Source organism: Cetorhinus maximus, chromosome 14 (assembly GCF_964194155.1).
Source record: "Cetorhinus maximus chromosome 14, sCetMax3.hap1.1, whole genome shotgun sequence".
Classification (NCBI taxonomy): Eukaryota; Metazoa; Chordata; class Chondrichthyes; order Lamniformes; family Cetorhinidae; genus Cetorhinus; species Cetorhinus maximus.
Genome location: NC_135892.1, coordinates 78,740,277 through 78,758,231, shown reverse-complemented (window position 1 = coordinate 78,758,231; position 17,955 = coordinate 78,740,277). Strand labels below are relative to the sequence as shown.

Sequence of the window (17,955 nt, the reverse complement as noted above, 5' to 3'; positions counted from 1 at the left end):
TACGACCTTGGTAGCATAACCCATGTCCTGAGAACTTGTGTCTTCTGTGACCCCTCTGAGAGATTGCGAAGTAATTCTGATATTTAAGAGTTTCATGTGTTGGCCAACTTCTACAGTAAATGGAATCGGGACTGCTCAACTGGAGTGGAATCCTGGACTTTATTATTTTATTATTAGCTGTATTCATCATTTGTGAGTACCTCATATTAATTTTCATTAACCCAATTGAATTGTTTTAATTAAATATTCTACTGCCGTATGTTTACAGAATACAGAAGTAATGCCTTTATGGCAATTTGAAGCACAATGCAGTCCTTACAGTTCAGTTTGCACATTGTTTCAATGTGCTGTAAGCCTCACTAATTTTTTAGGCAGTTGTGGCAGTGATATAATTATCTCATGCATGCCAATTATCAGCACTCCATGATGATTATGTTTTGGGAACTTAGTCAGCATGTTTACATTTGCTGATTAAAACCCAGCGGGATTAAGCTGCCCTGTCCTTGGTGCCCTGCCACTCCTCCAATGGCCCTCGTGTAAAAAGAAGTAATCCTGGCTGCTGCGTGCTATAGGTGGGAATTCGCAAGGAATTCCCATCTGTGATAAGTAGTGGGCAAGGTCCCTTCCATTAGCAACAGGTCATGGGTAGGAGTCATGTTGAGGATAGTCCAGTGGGATGGGAAAGACAGTGAACTGGAGATTGAAACAAAATAAATGGTGAGGAGGACTGGCCAGAATCTTTCCGGGTAAGATTGTTAAAAGAGTGACAACATTAACTGGGGCAGGAGGGGAGGGGCTCCCCCAAAGAGTGCCAGGATGAACTGGAATGGAAGCTGAAAGGCCAGTTTGAGTGGGGAGGAAGTTTCAATACATCAGATTTTCAGAATTCTCTGTAACACAGTAATGTGGTGCAGTATTATTGGAGCAACCATCTTGTGTTTGGTTGACATATTTAGATAATTTCATTGTACTATCCTGTGCTTTGGGAGTACAATTTATTTAATTTCTTGCATGTTTTTAATTAAAGCATGGACTTGCTCAAAAGTTAATGTTACTCATCAGTGCACATTGGACTCCAGTAAAAGAAAAGTCCACATTGAAAATAGAAATCAAATGACCACTGCAGAAGCTAAGCCAATCATGCAAAGACTTTGATGTACATTTGTATGGCAGCATCTTGCAATTTATTTTTAATTCACTGAATGTACAACTGCATTTAGAAACTGAGGGTATATTACTTTATTAATCTGTTAGATCCTATCTGATCTATCTCAGGTGTGTTGCTTTGCTAGGACCCCTCTGTAACTGAGGCTGAAAGCCTTTGGTTGTCTGTACAGGATGAAGGAGAGAAGCAGCCTAAAGAGGTGGATCACCTCATGCCCATCATCATGCCTGTCTCTGTGCCTGTAAAGCTTCAGCCTGCTGAGCCCAGCAAGCAGGCCACCACTGCCAAGGACAAGCCTGCCAACTCTGTGTCAGATGACGAAATGCCAGTCCTCACGAAGATGACTGATTCTCCACCACACGCTCCCAAAGTGGCCCAACCCTGCTCGTCCTCTGTGAGTGCTGCCATTCTTGCAACTAACCCTGCCAATGGTGTTTTGTTTGAAACCCTTTGCTTGCTGGTGGGAAACTTACCATGGCTTATGCTGCATGGTTTCAGAAAGGACCAGATTGTTGGTAAAATACTAACTGAAATTATCTGTTGAGTTTGGTTACCAGCCCAAGTTACATTGGCAATTCCACAATTTATCATTCATAGATAATGCATCTTTCTAATAAAAGTGCAATGGTTTTCACTTTTAAATTAGTTTAAGCTTTATATAATGATACAAGTCCTGCATGCAAACATGGTCTGGATTGTTAATTATTTTGTGGTTCTAAATCAGATTCCCCTGGGATGCAAAGGGATTTGTGTGTAAATCAAGTTTTGTTGTGTTTGCTTTTATCTGCATGCTATTGCCTTTGTGACCTTGTGACTTTGATAAGTGAAGCTCTTGTACTTCTGTATTTCAGTTCAATTGCAACTCACTTTGTTGGCAGGAATCTCTTAAATCCAATTCTTTTTCAGATGTGTAATGGTCAGCAGGGAGAATGCTAAATTGCCTTTCACATCAACGACAACAGTGACAGCAAAATATTAATTGTAATCTCAGCCAATATCAATGCTAGGCATTCTCCAACAGTGCCTCAGCAGCATATGCATAAAATATAGTAGTTGTAGTACACACATCAAGAAATGCTTGACAAAAACAAAATTACCTGGAAAAACTCAGCAGGTCTGTCTTGAATCTGTCCTTATAGGAAACCTGTTTGAGGACATTTTCCAAAAAGTTGCTGTGTTGTACTTTGTTTCGTTGTTTTTGTTCATGAAGTTGTCAGTTGTCAGAACCTTTATTTGTATTTTTGATTGAAACGGAATATAATCTTGTTTATTTACCATTTGAGGATGTAAAAACAGCCCCTTTTAACGGAGAATTCAAATATATCTCAAAAACTAACAGATTTCAGTGGTGCAGAATCCAGTATAACCTATGTTTTAAATCACATGCTTGCTTTGATCTTGAGAAATGAAGTTTGCAACAATGCAAACTCTGACAGCACTGACACCTATTCATTCCATTCCTTGTGTCTAATAATGCCATGAAATGATTTCATAGTAAAGTTATTCCCAAATGTAGACTTCTTATACTAAGATTACAGGCAGGTCTCATGATTGTTATTGGTAACTATTTGCTCTGGATAAATTGTCTATTATGTGATCTGTTTGACTGGGTATGTCGGTATGTTTCCAACAGAGGGATGGCATGTCCTGTGTAGGATATAGTATAGTAGAGGTGGAGATGGGCAGTTTTGCAGAGAGAGAAAAACAGGTTGTTTTGGTAATAGAAATGCCATGCTTAGAAGTGCTCTCGTTCAGTCTTAGTGTGGCCTCGCAGAGAATGAGATGATCAGTGGCAGGGGAGTAGTTTGTTGCAGGGGTTGTAGACTATGTCTTGCCGGTGTTGAGTGCAGAAATACAAGAGCGTTACTTGAAGAACCTTCCCAGATAATGGGAGCAGTTTTAACGTCTTCAACAAATTCGGCTTCATAAAGAATTAAGATGTTGGCTGGGAAGGAAACAGTTTAGGCATAATGAGGGAATCAAGGAACGTGCGAGTTCTAGATGTGGTCAACGAATAATGAGACTATGAATATCCATACATGAATAAGAGTTAACATAAATGGTGGACCAATGAAGGTAAAAGTTGTGACTGTTGAATAGATGTGCAAGAGAAATGAAAAATGTCTCAAGTAAAAGACTATTTCCATTGCCTCGTGGAGGGATTCATGAAGTACATGGGACTGGTGATTGTAAGCACGTAGGCATTACAATCTCAAGAATGTTATGGCTGGAACCATCAGCAAATAAGTCAATTGGCTTGAATGATTACTGGTGAAAATCAAATGCTAAAATGAATAGGAGGTCTTGAGAAAATTTGTTTATAAATGTACAGTGCCAGACCCCGTAAGGGTTTGTGAAAATATCAAGAACAATTGCTAATAGCTTTATAAAATGCTCATGAAGAGATTTTCAAAGGTGGATAGTACAGACTAGAAGATTGCTAGGAAGCAGGCATGCTGAAAGCCATAATGACCATCGATTCACCCCACTAAGGAAATGAACCTCTTTCTTGGGCGCTCCTGGTTTAATGGCTCACAACCATTCCACCTGCTGTTTTCAATTATTTTAAGCTTAAAATGGTCACAATGTTTTCTTTTTGTGATGAAACAATAGTATTTTAGAATAAATTGTTTTTTTGAGAGAGGTGATCTTATATTTTCAATAAAAATTAATTACTAGAGCAGATGCATGTTTTTAACATGCCCAGAAGAATATGCAAATGTTCCTAACACAAAGTGAGGACCCCAGCAGATGTAGAACTGTAATTTACAGCACAGAAGGAAGCCACTTGAACCATCAGGCCTGTGCCAACTTTTTGCTAAATTAACTCAAAACTTAATCCACTATCATCTTTTCCTTTAGCCTTATTTCAAATATTTATCTACCTGCACGATTGGAAAATGTAGTGGTCTCTAGAATTCCTTTCTCCAACTTTCTCCTAGTTTTCTTGGTGATAATTTTAAACTGATGACCCCCAGCCCTTGTTCCTGATTTCCCCAGTCATAGGAAATAATCTTTTTTTATTCAGCCCATAAACCCTTTACTAAACTTTCTTTGAGTCTTCTGTGCGTCGGTAATTGTCATCTCTCCTCATAACTCAAAACATAGGGCAGAATTTAATGTAGGTGACAGATGCTTTGCTTGCCAGCTGAAGAGCCAGCACGAGCCCTACATTACCTCTTTATGGGATGACCCACTGCTATGGGTGGCAGCAGCAAACCTTCCCTGGGATCAAGGACCCCTGGAGCAGAGGTCCTGCCCACTGAGAGCTGCTAGCCAATCGGAGGCCAGCATCTCTTCTTTGCTCCGTAGTGCCACCAGCAAGGCGGTAGCTGCTCTCAATAATGCACCCACCTGAGGCCCAGGAATGCTAAGGGACCCAGACCACCGGTGAGCGATAGCAGGGGGTGGGGTGGCGTGGGGAGATGGGGTCAGCAAAAAACACAGGTGGCAGCTCTCTGTGCCCCTCCTCTCTGTTCAAGATTCCTGGTCCCTTGATCAGACAGAGTGCCTTTGAACGAGGGACCCCCTGCCCCCCACCCCTTCCCTGGAAGCTTGCAACAACCCCAACACGGCTTGCTTTCTGGGCTTCCTTACTGTAGTTGCTCAATGCATGAGTCATTCAGTTGTTTCTTTGGTTTCCGTATTCTCTTAAAATGTGGCACCAAAGTTGCACACAGCATTTGAATTATGATTTAGCCATTGCCTTTTACAAATTCATGATTACTTCTTTGCTTTTGTGTCCTATATCTCTTCGTAAAATCAAATGCTATTGGCTCTTTTTGTGGCTTTATCTGCATTTCTATTTTCAAAGAATTGTGTTTGATCCCCTTGTTGCCTCTGTTAGCATCCACACACTTCAGTGTTTCTCTGTTGTACTCTCACTTCTTGTTTTAATTCTGTTTGCATCATCTCACAAACACACTTCCTCACATTAAACTGCTTCTGTTGCCTGTCTGCTCATCTCATTAACCTATTGGGGAGACGGTGACATAGTTGAAATGCCACTGAACTAGTAATCCAGAGGCCCAGGCTCATGCTCTGGAGGCATGGGTTCAGAAACCACCATGGCAGCTGGTGGAATTTGAATTTGAATTGGAATGTCAAGCAAGTCTCACTAATGGTGACCAGGAAACTATCAGTGATTGTTGTAAAAGCCCATCTGATTCATTAATATCCTTTAGGGAAGGAAATCTGACATCCTTATCTGGTCTGAGCTAAGTGTGACATCAGAGCCACAGCAATGTGGTTGACTCTTAACTGCCCTCTGAAATGGCTGAGCAAGCCGCTTGGTTCAAGGGTAATTAGGGATGGGCAGAATGTTGGCCTTGGCAGCAATGCCCACATCCCATGAAAGATTAAATAAAAAGAATAAATAAATCTGGCTCCTGTGCCTACATATTTGCCTGTGGTTTTGTACTTTCTATGCCCACTATATGTTGAGAACAGAGGTTGGCTTAGCGCTGACCAACAGCTCCAACCCTTTCCCATTTAAGCAAAAGCCGCTAACCCTAACATTTTGTTTGTTCTGCCAGGCAACATGCTGCTACGTATCCTCATATACTATATGAATTTTTGTAACAAGTCTCTTGTGACAAAAATTATCCAACGCCTTCTGAGAATGCATATGCTGAGCGTCTATTGTATTGCCATTACTTATCCACTTCTTCAAAAAGAACTCTTGGATTTGTCAATCACAACTTACCTTTAAATCTATGCTGCATTTCCTTGAATATCCCTTGTACTTCCAAGTACTAATTTGATTGTGAGATGTGTATTCTAATAATTTGTCCACAGGTGACATGAAGTTAACTGGTCTATAGTTAGCTAAGTTATTCTCATCTACCATTTTGATAATAGGTGCAGTGTTGGCTGCCTCTTTCAGTAATTCTGGCAAAATTTGCATATCAAAGGAGAATTGAAAACTTACCATCAGAGCCATTTCAATTCCTCAATCTCAATTCACAATTGTTACAGCACAGAAGGAGGCCATTCGGCTCGTCATGTCTGCACCGGCTGTCCAAGTGAGCAGTGTACCGTTCCCCAGCCTTCTCTCCATAACCCTGTATATTCTTCCTTTTCAGGAAATAATCCAGTTCCCTCTTGAGTGCCTTGATTGAACCTGTCACCATCAGATTCTCAGGCAGTGCATTCTAGATCTTAACCACTAACTGTGTGAAAAAGTTTTCTCCTCATGTCTCCATTGCTGCTTTTGCCAGTTATCTTAAATCTGTGCCTTCTCGCTCCAGACCCCTCATGATCTTGAATACCTCTATCAAATCTCCTCTCCACCTTCCCTCTAATTTATTCAGCCTGAGTCGAGGGGCTGATGACTTTTCTACCTTGAGTCATACATTATTTGTGAGGATCAATTCTTTTTCTTTGATGTATAGTTGTTCCACATCCTCCTGTAGTACATTTACATTGTTCCTATCAAACATTTTTTATTTTAAAAAAAATGACAAATATTTTTCATATCTCTGCCATACCTTCAACCTCCGTAACAAGATTTCTCCTTCATCCCTGACCACTTCAAACATTTATTGAACTGTTCCTGTACCTTTAAATGCCATTAAAATTCATTATTATTACCACCTTATATTATATGCCTCTTGAATCAGTTCAGGAATTAATTGTTGGAACTTCACTGAGCTGGGAAAAGATAAGAGCACATAATTTCCTTCACCACATGTTCAGAATGACTTCTACTCAGCTGAGGTTTTGAGTATTGCAGAGAAATACCATCAACTTAACACCTGTCCAACCTCAAAATGATGAGATATGTCGCGCAATATTAAAGAAACTGGTTAAAATTAAAGACATTTCTTCTTTACTTCCATCTGTCATAGATATTTCAGCCGCCCAACACAGTTGTCTTCAGCTGGCCAGGTATGCTTCTGTGTACCATGGCAACTATCATGGTTGTTTTATGCTCATCTAGTGGCAGTTATACTTTGGCGGAGTAAGCTGACTTTTTTTTGCCCTCCAACTGAAAATTCAATTCTAGAAGAGAAAGCTAAAGTCATTTGCATGTCACACTACATATCAACAAATGCTATCAACCAGCAATGATCCAAAACAACATTTGGGTCTTGAAGTTCACATTCCAGCTATTCCTGAGTTGATGGCTTTACTGAGGCAGAGGGTAAATATGAAAGAAAATTAAGTGTAATAAATGTGCACAACAATTCTTGGGCTGATAATTCTGTCATGCCTGCAGTCCTTTGAAATCAGTGGATTGTGATCTAATGCTAATGCCAGCTGTTCTGCTTGTTTTAGAAGGAGTACTGTAACATTGCCTATTATACATAATAAGCACAACTTAAGGATGCACTGTTTGCTGCTGCTCATGAGTCCTTCAGAGTGCGCGTGTGCATGTGGGTTTGTTTCAATTTCAATCTTTGTTTCATCTACTGATGCATGAAAGGAGTACAGAATAAGATGCAGTGCCCTGATTTTAACAAGCTTGTTTTTTGATTTGTGATTGCTCTTATTACAGCTATAGATGATTGGTGCTGCTTGTTTACATGTTTTTCTTTGACAGTTTTTTCTGTTGTATTTAACCTCATTAACTGACCTGAAACCCATCTTTAATATTGGGGTTGAAGAGGAAATAATTGGTTGGAAAGAAAGGGCACTGCCTTCATTTAAAAGGGATTCAAAGCATCATTTTCTGATTTGCGCTGGTTATGGAATTAATATTATATACTTACTAACACTTTACGTTAGGTATTTCTTTCATTCAAAGTTTTCCAAAAAAAATCAATAAACTTCAAACTATGAATTTCTTAGGAAGCCGTCCGAAAGTGTCAACCCAGCAGTTCACAAACAGAAGATAGCTACAGATCTCAGCAGGACAAAAAGAAGTATCGACATAGGCCAGAGCCTCTCTACATCCCTCCACCTTCTGTCAACCTCTCTGCTTCATACCCAGGTGCTACCCTGTACCAAAGTCAGCTCCGCTCACCTCGAATCATGGGAGATCACCTGCTGGACAGGACGCATGAGCTCCCACCCTACACACCACCCCCGATGTTAAGTCCAGTGAGACAGGGCTCGGGCCTTTTCAGCAATGTCATTTCATCTTCATATGGTGGCACCTATCCTGCACTGCCGATTACCCCTTTAACGCCACGCATCCTGCTTGGCCGAGCTAGTGAGTATTTCATATTTAACTTTGCTGTGCAGTTACGAGTTTTTTATTGAGAAGCTCAGATTTTTAATTAGGCTTGATTCTAATTTTAGTGAGTTGTTTCAGAATGCTTATATTTGTCTAGATGGCAGCATTCTCCTAGTCAAGCAGATTAACTAATTCTGCTAAGTTGCAGTTTAGGAAAGGTCTAAACAACTTTTACTGACTTGTCATCAGACTTATTTTACATTGCCATAATCAAAAAAAAATTTAAAGTACCTGAGCTTCACTTAATACTTTGGCATGACTGAATTCACTGCAGTGCAGCTTGTCTTGAATGGATAAAGACTTCCAGTTTAATGAAAGCATATCATTGCACTATGTTCTGTCTTGGTTGTCAAAGGATGCATTTTGGGGTCCTGTGCCTGCAGCAGGATAAATTCTACAGACTTTTCAATGTTCAATACCTACCAAAGTTTCCTGGATAAAAATGTAACTGCATTAAATATCCTAACTTTAGATCAAACAGTACACCTAAGTGAAGAAGTGATTTTTATTTTGATGGTATTGCTCTGACCTTAAGAACTGACATTCTTAGTTTTGAAGAGTGAAGTGTTTTAAGTAATGATGTATATATCATAAGCTAGTGCACAGGTACAAGAATTAAACAAAAAAGTTAATGAAACTTTAGACTTTGTCTCAAAAGAGCTACAGTTGGAAAGTTAGGAATTATGCTTCTCTTATACAGAGCCTTGGTCGGACACCATCGGGAGCATTGTGTTCTGTTTGGCATCACCACGCAGGGAGGATAGATTGGCCTCAGGGTGCATGATTGACTCGCCAGAATAATGCTATGGATTAAAGGGTTAATTATGAGGGCTATGTGCCTAAACTTGATATATATTCCTTTCATTTGAGAAGTTTTGAAGGGTTATCTAATGAAGATGTTTAAAACAATAACACAAGAAATGTATTAAGGTAGTTGCAGATGAACTGTTCCTTCTGCCGGGGGATCAAAGTGAAGAGGCAAAATTTTAAAATTAAAGCTAGGACACTTCGTAAAATCAGGAAGCATTATTTCACAAGAGGAGAATTCTGGAGCCCTATCTCCCAAAGTGTGGTGAATGCTGGGTCAGTTGAACCTTTTTAAGGACTGACGTAATAAGTATTTTGTTAGTAAAGTGGTATTGAGGGGTATGGAGTAAAGATGGGTAAATGCAATTGAGTACATATCAGCCCTAATCTCATTGATTGGTGGAATCGGCTCTGGATTGAATGGCCTACTCACATTCGTATGTTGGCAAATATCTTCAAATAAAATGCAGTTGTTCCCAGGGTTGATTAGATTGAAGTCAGATTAAAAACTAGAAGCAACCATTTACTGTAGGTACTTAAGAAAAGGCCAACTAATGACTCTTTAGTTAATTTTAAGAAAGGCTGAGGTTTTTAATTGAACGATGACTGAAGAATAACTTCTTATTACCGCTTTGCCCTGGTTTCAGATAGTATTGATGCAATGACAATAACTCCTGGACCTGGGGAACAGACTGTTGACATTGAACCGTAAGTGACTCCCTTTAACTATCACTTAACAAAATACAGTAAAACTGTTTGTGCACTTCTCTACCAACACCCAAGGAAGCTGCAAATCCTATTAAAGTGCTGCACTAACAATTCATATAGATGTTCATACTTTGACTATAATACTGTGAATTTCTTCAGCTATCAAAAAGTATTTTAAAACACACTTGTATCCAATACTTGTTTTATCTTTCATTTTTACAAATTGGTTACATTTTGGGGGAAAATATATTATGATGCTTTTCAGACTGGAGGGAAATATTCAATTGTGTTTCCCCAGAGGCAGGTATTATATCCTGATGATATGTAGAAACAACCTGACTTTGGTAAGCAGGGCATAAGTTCAAAGTGTTCAATTCAGAAAGATAGTAAACAGTGAGGAAGATAGTTATAAACTTGAGCAAACTAGTGAATTGGGCAGAACGTGACAGATTAATGCAAAGAAACGTGAAGTTATGCATTTTGGTCAGAAGAATTGGGCAAGGCAATATAAACTGATACAATTTTAAAGGCAGTGCAGGCACAGAGAATTCAGGGGATATATGTAGATATATCTTTGAAAGTGGGGGACAAATCAAGAAGACTGACTTTAAAGGCATATTTCTGGCCACCCCGTTGACTTTGCTATATCCACATGGCGTTGCTACTCCTGTAATATCAGAGATAAGGCCATCTCTGATCGCTTTGTATCATTCTTCATCCACATACCCCATCCCAATTCCACACCCTTCCGTTTTTGCTTCTTGAAAAAGCTACCCACAATCCACTAACAGCACTTTGAAAATTCCAACTGCCTAATCTTTGGTGCCCTGTTCATTTTGACATTTTCTGCAGCTACTGATGTACTTGACTGCACCTTTGCTTCTACCACTTGAACCGTTCATCTTGCTTACCTTGGCTATTCTCTCAGTACTTGTTGATGATCATTCTTGGGGGAAGGCAATGGTGCAGTGATCAGGCCATTGAACTAGTAATCCAGAGGCCTAGGCTAATGTTGTGAGGACATGGGTTCAAATCCCACCACATCAGCCGGTGGAATTAAAACTGAATGAATAAATCTGGAATCAAAAGCTGGCCTCAGTAACGGTGACCATGAAACCATTGTCGATTGTTGTGAAAACCCATCTGACTCCTTTAGGGAAGGAAACCTGCCATCCTTACATCGTCTGGCCTACATGTGACTCCAGCAATGTGGTTGACTCTTAAATGCTGCCAGGGACAGCCTAGCAAGCCATTTAGTTGTATCAAACTGCTACCGAGTCTTAAAAAAAGCAATGAACTGGACGGACCACCCAGCATCAACTTCAGCACCAGAAACGACAACGGCGCACACAGCCTGTAGACCCTGCAAAGTCCCCCTTACTAACATCTGGGGACTTGTTCTCCAGACTAGTTAGGCAACAGTCTGACATTGCGAATCAGTCCCAGACAACGCCATCGCCATTCCTGGGTATGTCCTGTCCCACCAGCAGGACAGGCCCACCAGAGGTGATGCACAGTGATGTACAGTCAAGAGTTGCACTGGGAGACCTCAACATGGAAGTCTCATGGCATCGTCAAACATGCTGCTGATGACCCCACCTACTGCACCCCCACCCCCGACCCCCACCCACGGCTGATGAATCAGTACTCTTCCATGTTGAACACCAATTAGAAGAAGCAAGAACATAAAATGTACTCTGGGTACTCCATTCCTAGTCCATCACCAAGAATGGCTTGGTAGCACCACTACTGACTGAGCTGGCCGAGTCCTAAAGGACATGGCTGCCAGACTGGGTCTGCGGTTGGTGGTGAGGGAACCAACAAGAGGGAAAAACCTTCTTGACCTCATCCTCACCAATCTACCTGTCATAGCTGCACCTGTCCATGACAGTGTTGGTAGGAGTGACCACCACACAATCCTTGTGGAGACAAAGTCCCATCTTCACATTGAAGATTGGCACTCTAACCATGCTAAATGGAATAGATTTCAAACAAAGCTGACAACTCAAAACTGAGCACCCATGAGGTGCTGTGGACCATGAGCAACAGAATTCTATTCAACTACAATCACCACCTCATGGTCCGTCATATCCCTCACCCTACCAATATCATCAAGCTGGAGGATCAATCCTGGTTTAATGAAGAGTGCAGGAGGGCATGCGAGAAGCAGCACCAGGCATATCTGAAAATGAGTGATCAGCCAAGTGAAGTTACAACATCGGACTACTTGCGTACGATAAACGGGCTAAGCGACCCCACAACGAACGGATCAGCTCAAGGCTCTGCAGTCCTGCCACATCCAGTTGTGAATGGTGGTGAACAATTAAAAAAACTAACTGGAGGATGAGGCTCCACAAACACCCCCACCCACAATGATGGAGAGCCCAGCATATCAGTGCTAAAGATGAGGTTGAAGCATTTGTAACCATCTTCAGCCGTGAGTTCCAAGTGGATGATCGATCTAGGCTGCCGCTTCCTCATCTTCAACCAATTAAACTCACTTCATGTGATATCAAGAAATGGCTGAAGGCACTGGATATTGTGAAGGCCCTGACAACATTCCCGCAATAGTACTGAAGACTTGTGCTCCAGAACTAGCTTCATCCCCAGCCAAAATGTTCCAGTACAGCTACAACACTGGCATCCACCCAACAATGTGGAAAATTGCCCAGGTATGTCCTGGCAACAAAATCCAACCCGGACAATTACTGCCCCATCAACCTACTCTCGATCACCAATAAAGTGATAGAAGGTGTCATCGACAGTGCGATCAAGTGGCACTTAGTCAGCAATATCCTGCTCACCAGTGCTCAGTTTGGGTTCAACCAGGGCCACTCAACTCCTGACCTCATTACAGCCTTGGTTCAAACATGGACAAAAGAACTGAACTCCTGAGGTGAGGTGAGAGTGACTGCCGTTGATATCGAGGCAGCATTTGACAGAGTGTGGCACCAAGGAGCCCCAGCAAAACTGGAAATCACATGGAAAACTCTCCACTGGTTGGATTCATACTGAGCACAAAGGAAGATGGTTGTGATTTTTGGAGGTCAATCATCTTAGTTGCAGGACATTTGCTGCGAGAGTTCCTCAGGGTAGTGTCCTCAGCCCAGTCATCTTCAGCTGCTTCATCAATGACTGACCTTCCAGCATAAGGTCAGAAGTGGGGATGTTTGCTGCACAATGTTCACCATTTGTGACTTCACAGATACTGAAGCAGTCTGTGTCCATATGCAGCTGATAAGTGGCAAGTAACATTCACGACACACAAGTGCCAGGTATTGTCCATCTCCAACAAGAGAGAATCCAGCCATCTCCCCTTGACAATCAGTGGCGTAACCTTTATTGGAAACCACTCCCCACCCATCAACATCCTGGGGATTACCATTGACGAGAAACTGAACTGGAGAAGCCATATAAATATTTGGCTACAAGAGCAGGTCAGAGGCATGAAATTCTGCAGTGAGTAACTCACCTCTGCCTCCCCAAAACCTTGCCATCATCTACAAGGCACAGTCACGTGATGGAACAGTCTCTACTTGGTGGGATGAATCCGGCTCCAACAACACTCAAGAAGCTGGACACCATCGAGGACAAAGCAACCCACTAATTGGCACAACATCCACAAACGTTCGCTCCCTCCACTACCAACGCACCATGGCAGCAGTCTGTATCACCTACAAGATGCACTGCAGCATCTCGCCAAGGCTCCTTTGGCTGCACCTTCCAAACTCTTGATCTCTGCCATCGAGAAGGACCAGGGCAGCAGATGCACAGGAGCACTACCACCTGCAAGTTATCCTCCATGTCACACACCAACCTGGCTTGGAAGTAGATCGCTGGCCCTTCACTGTTGCTAGGTCAAAATCCTGGAACTCTGTTCCTGGCAGCACTGTGGGTGTATTTACACCACATGGACTGTAGCAATTCAAGAAGGCAGCTCACCACCACCACCTTCTCAAGGGCAATTAGTGATAGGCAATAAATGCTGACGTAGCCAGCGACATCCACATTCCGTGAACGAACATTTAAAAAATATATTGGCTTTCTAAACCAGTATAGTGTACAAAAGCTTGGAAGTTATGCTAGTTACTGGTTAAGTCCCAGCTCAAGTAATAACTTTAGAAAGAGAATTGGACACATACTTGAAAGGCAGACATTTGCAAGCCAGTGGGAAAGGGGCAGAGCTGAGGACCAATTAGATAGTTTCGGTGTTGTTTCATGCTGTGATTCCATTAAACTGTTCTGATAGAAAAATTATCTCAACCAAAAAATGATGTAGCATCAGCCTTGACAAAAAATATCCTTCTCGCTTTGTATCGTTCAAGTTGGAGTCGTGTAGGTTAGCTTGGAAATGTGAAGTGTTTAGTAAAATTAAACAAAATCTAGCAGACATCAGTGTTGTCCATGATTGGTATAAGGCATTTATGTTTGAATTCAATTTGAAAAATAAAAAGTGCAGCAGTAGCATTAAATTGAATGTGTCTCCATACTTTCTGTCGAGAGCATCTAGAACTGTGCGACATTAGATTGAAATATTGCTGGCAACAGGCTTGTCACTGGTGGTGATAGAGGTTGGAAGAATTTACAGAAATGAGCAGCAGATAAGAACATGAAAGCTGACAAGCTTGTGTAATTTTTCTCTTTGTGTATTGTATTTATTTGGTAAGTAAGCCTAGTGTCAACATTGAGGCATTCATTGGCATTTCCAAAATTTCAACCTGATTATAATTATGTCTGTGCCATGAAACAGCTGATCCCTCCTGGTATGTATATGCAAACTTCAGTTGTTATTGGGATTCTTGTAACTCTGGTATTGTAGCCATGTAACACACCATAAAATAGTTAACTATAATCTGATGCTAGAGCTGAGTTTCAGTTTTGAAAATCTAAATGTTTACCTTCACAAAGTCTTGAACATCTTATTTGTTCCCATGAAACAATTCTTCAGAATTTGTTAGTTGATCACTGTCGGAATTTAACTTTGAATATAGGGAGAATATATTTCTGTCAAACTATACTCTATTTTAATTAAAGCATTGCTCTTACTCAATAACAACTCTTAATGGAATGCCCCAAGGCACTTCAGCAGCATTAGACAGCAAAATGTGCCACTGACTCTCAAAAGGTGATATTAATGCAGGTGGCTAAAAGCTTAGTCAAGGAGATAGGTTTGAAGGAGCATCTTGAAGGAGGAAGTAAAGGTGGAGAGGTTTAAGGAAATAATTCTGGAGCTTGGGGCCTAGGCATCTGAAGCATGACGATCAATGGCGTATACTTAAAATATGGGATGCTCGAGTCCAGATGTAGGGGAGTGCAGATATCTCGAGGAAGAGGTGACCGAGATCGGGAGTGGTGAGACCATGGAGGTATTTGAAACCAAGGACGAAAATTTTAAAATCAAGGCATTGCCTAGCCAGGAGCTAAATGTAGGTCAGCAAGCTCAAGAGTGATGGGTGAACAGGACTTGGGTTAGGACATGCGCAATGATGTTTTGGGTGACCAGGTTTTCATGAGAGGCTGGCCAGGGGTGCATTGGGATAGTTCAGCCGGAAAATTAAACGAGAAATGATACCAGGGAACAGGTTATTCTGGATTTGGTTTTGTGTAATGAGATGGGATTAATTAATGATCTCATAGTAAAGGAGGATCCTCTAGGGAAGAGTGATCATAGTTCCTAGAATTTCAAAGTCCAGTTTAAGAGCGAGAAACTTGAGTCCCACACTAGTGTTCTGGAGGTAAACTACATAGGCAGGAGGGCAGATTTGGCTCTCGTGGACTGGGCAGGAAGACTACAAGGTAGGATAGTTGACGAACAGTGGCAGATATTTAAGGAGATATTGAATTCCTCCCAAGTAAAATATATTCCAAAGAGGAAGAAAGATGGTAAAAGGGGGAAAAAGCATCTGTGGCTAAGCAAGGAAGTTAAAGATAACATAATGGCAAAAACTACGGCATACCAAATTGCAAAGGTCAGTGGCAGGCTGGAAGATTGGGAAAGTTTTAAAGATCAAAGGGTTACTAAAAAAATAATAAAAAGAGCAAAGGTAAATTATGAAAGAAAACTAGCACAAAATGTAAAAACTGATAGCAAAAGCTTCTACAAGTATATAAAAGGAAAGAGTGTAGCTAAAGTGAATGTTGGTCCCTTGGAGGATGAGACTGGGGAGTTAATAGTGGGGAACACAGAAATGGCAGAGACGCTTAATCAGTATTTTGCCTCAGTTTTCACGGTGGAGGGCACTGGTACCACCCCAATACTAACAGGTAGTGCAGAGGGTAGAGAAGGAAGAACTTAGAAGAATCACCATCACTAGAGAAAAAGTACTGAGCAAACTATTGGGATTAAAGGGTGACAGGTCCCCAGGACCCGATGGCCTACATCCCAGGGTCTTAAAGGAAGTGGCAGCGGAGATAGTGGATGCATTGTCTATAGTATTCCAAAATTCTCTGGATTCTGGAAAGGTTCCAGTGGATTGGAAAAATGCTAATATAACACCCTTATTCAAAAAGCGGGGGAGGCAGAAAGTAGGAAACTATAGATCAGTTAGTTTAATGTCTGTCGTTGGGAAGTTGTTGGAATCCATCATAAAGGAAGTAGTAATGGGGCATTTGGAAAGTCAAAATGCAATCCATCAGAGTCAGCATGGTTTTATGAAGAGTAAATCGTGTTTGACTAATTTGCTAGAGTTCTTTTGAGGATGTGACAAGCAAAGTGGATAATGGGGATCCTGTAGATGTAGTACATCTGGACTTCCAGAAGGCCTTTGATAAGGTGCCGCACAAAAGATTAATACACAAGATAAGATCACACGGAGTTAGGGGTAATATATTAGCTTGGATAGAGGATTGGCTAACCAACAGAAAGCAGAGAGTCTTTTTCTGGATGGCAAGCTGTAACTAGTGAGGTGCCACAGGATTCGGTCCTTGGGCCCCAACTATTTACAATCTATATTAATGATTGGGGGGGGGCGGGGGAATAGAAGGTACCATAGCTAAATTTGCAGATGACACCAAAATAGGTGGGAAAGTAATTTGCAAGAAAGAAAGAAATTTACAAATGGATATGGACAGGTTAGGTGAATGGGCCAAAATTTGGCAGATGGAGTTAAACACCTCCAGTGTGAGCTTATCCATTTTGGTCGGAAGAATAAAAGGGCGACTTATTATTTAAATGGAGAGAAACTTCAGAATGCTTCAGTGCAGAGGGATCTGGGTGTCCTCGTGCATGAATCGCTGAAAGCTAGAATGCAGGTACAGCAGGTAATAAGGAAGCAAATGGAATTTTGGCATTTATTGCAAAAGGAATAGAGTATAAAAATAGGGAAGTGTTGTTGCAACTGTACAAGGCATTGGTGTGACTGCGCCTGGTGTACTGTGCACAGTTTTGGTCCCCATAATTGAGGAAGGATGTAGTTGCATTGGAGGCGGTTCAGAGGAGATTCATGAGATTGATTCCAGATATGCTGGGCTTGTCTTATGAGGAAAGATTGAGCAGTTTAGGCCTATACTGGCTAGAGTTTAGAAGGATGAGAGGAGATCTAATTGAGGTATATAAGATTCTAAAGGGGATAGACAAAATAGACATGGAGCGGATGTTTCCCCTTGTGGGGCATTCTAGAACGAGAGGCTGTAGTTTTAGGCTAATGGATGATAGATTTAAGTCAGAGATGAGGAGGAATTACTTTTCCCAAAGGGTCGTGAATCTGTGGAATTCACTACCTCAGAGTGTAGTGGATGCCGGGACGCTGAATAAATTTGAGGAGGAGATAGACAGATTTTTAATTAGTAATGGGTTGAAAGGTTATGGGGAGGGGGCAGGAAATTGGACTTGAGGCCGAAATGAGATCAACCATGACCGTATTGAATGGCAGGGCAGGCTCGAGGGGCTGAATTGCCTACTGCTCCTAGTTCTTATGTTCTTATGTTGCATCTGAATCTTGATTAAAACATTTCCTTGTCGCTATGTATCGTTCAAGTTGAAGTTGTGCAAATTTACTTGGTAATGTGAATTGTTTAGTAAAATTAAACAAAAAAAAATGAGGGGAACAAAGGTGTGAGTGGGGATTTTAAAAGCAGATGATCTGAGGCAGGGGTG

General features: G+C 41.3%; 1 protein-coding gene across 6 annotated transcripts in view; it reads left to right on the top strand.

Annotated features, from left to right (window-relative positions):
* Positions 1-17,955, top strand: part of LOC144689757 (transcriptional-regulating factor 1-like) — a 131,471-nt gene that overhangs the window by 69,671 nt on the left and 43,845 nt on the right. For 2 of the 6 annotated variants that reach the window (XM_078557136.1, XM_078557135.1), the window contains exons 6-8: positions 1,338-1,559; positions 7,958-8,321; positions 9,800-9,860. In XM_078557136.1, the coding sequence (XP_078413262.1) occupies positions 1,338-1,559; positions 7,958-8,321; positions 9,800-9,860 (647 nt within the window). Of the gene's footprint in view, positions 1-1,292; positions 1,560-7,957; positions 8,322-9,799; positions 9,861-17,955 lie in introns of all 6 variants that reach the window. The other 4 variants (XM_078557134.1, XM_078557133.1, XM_078557138.1 and 1 more) reach the window with 2 other exon arrangements.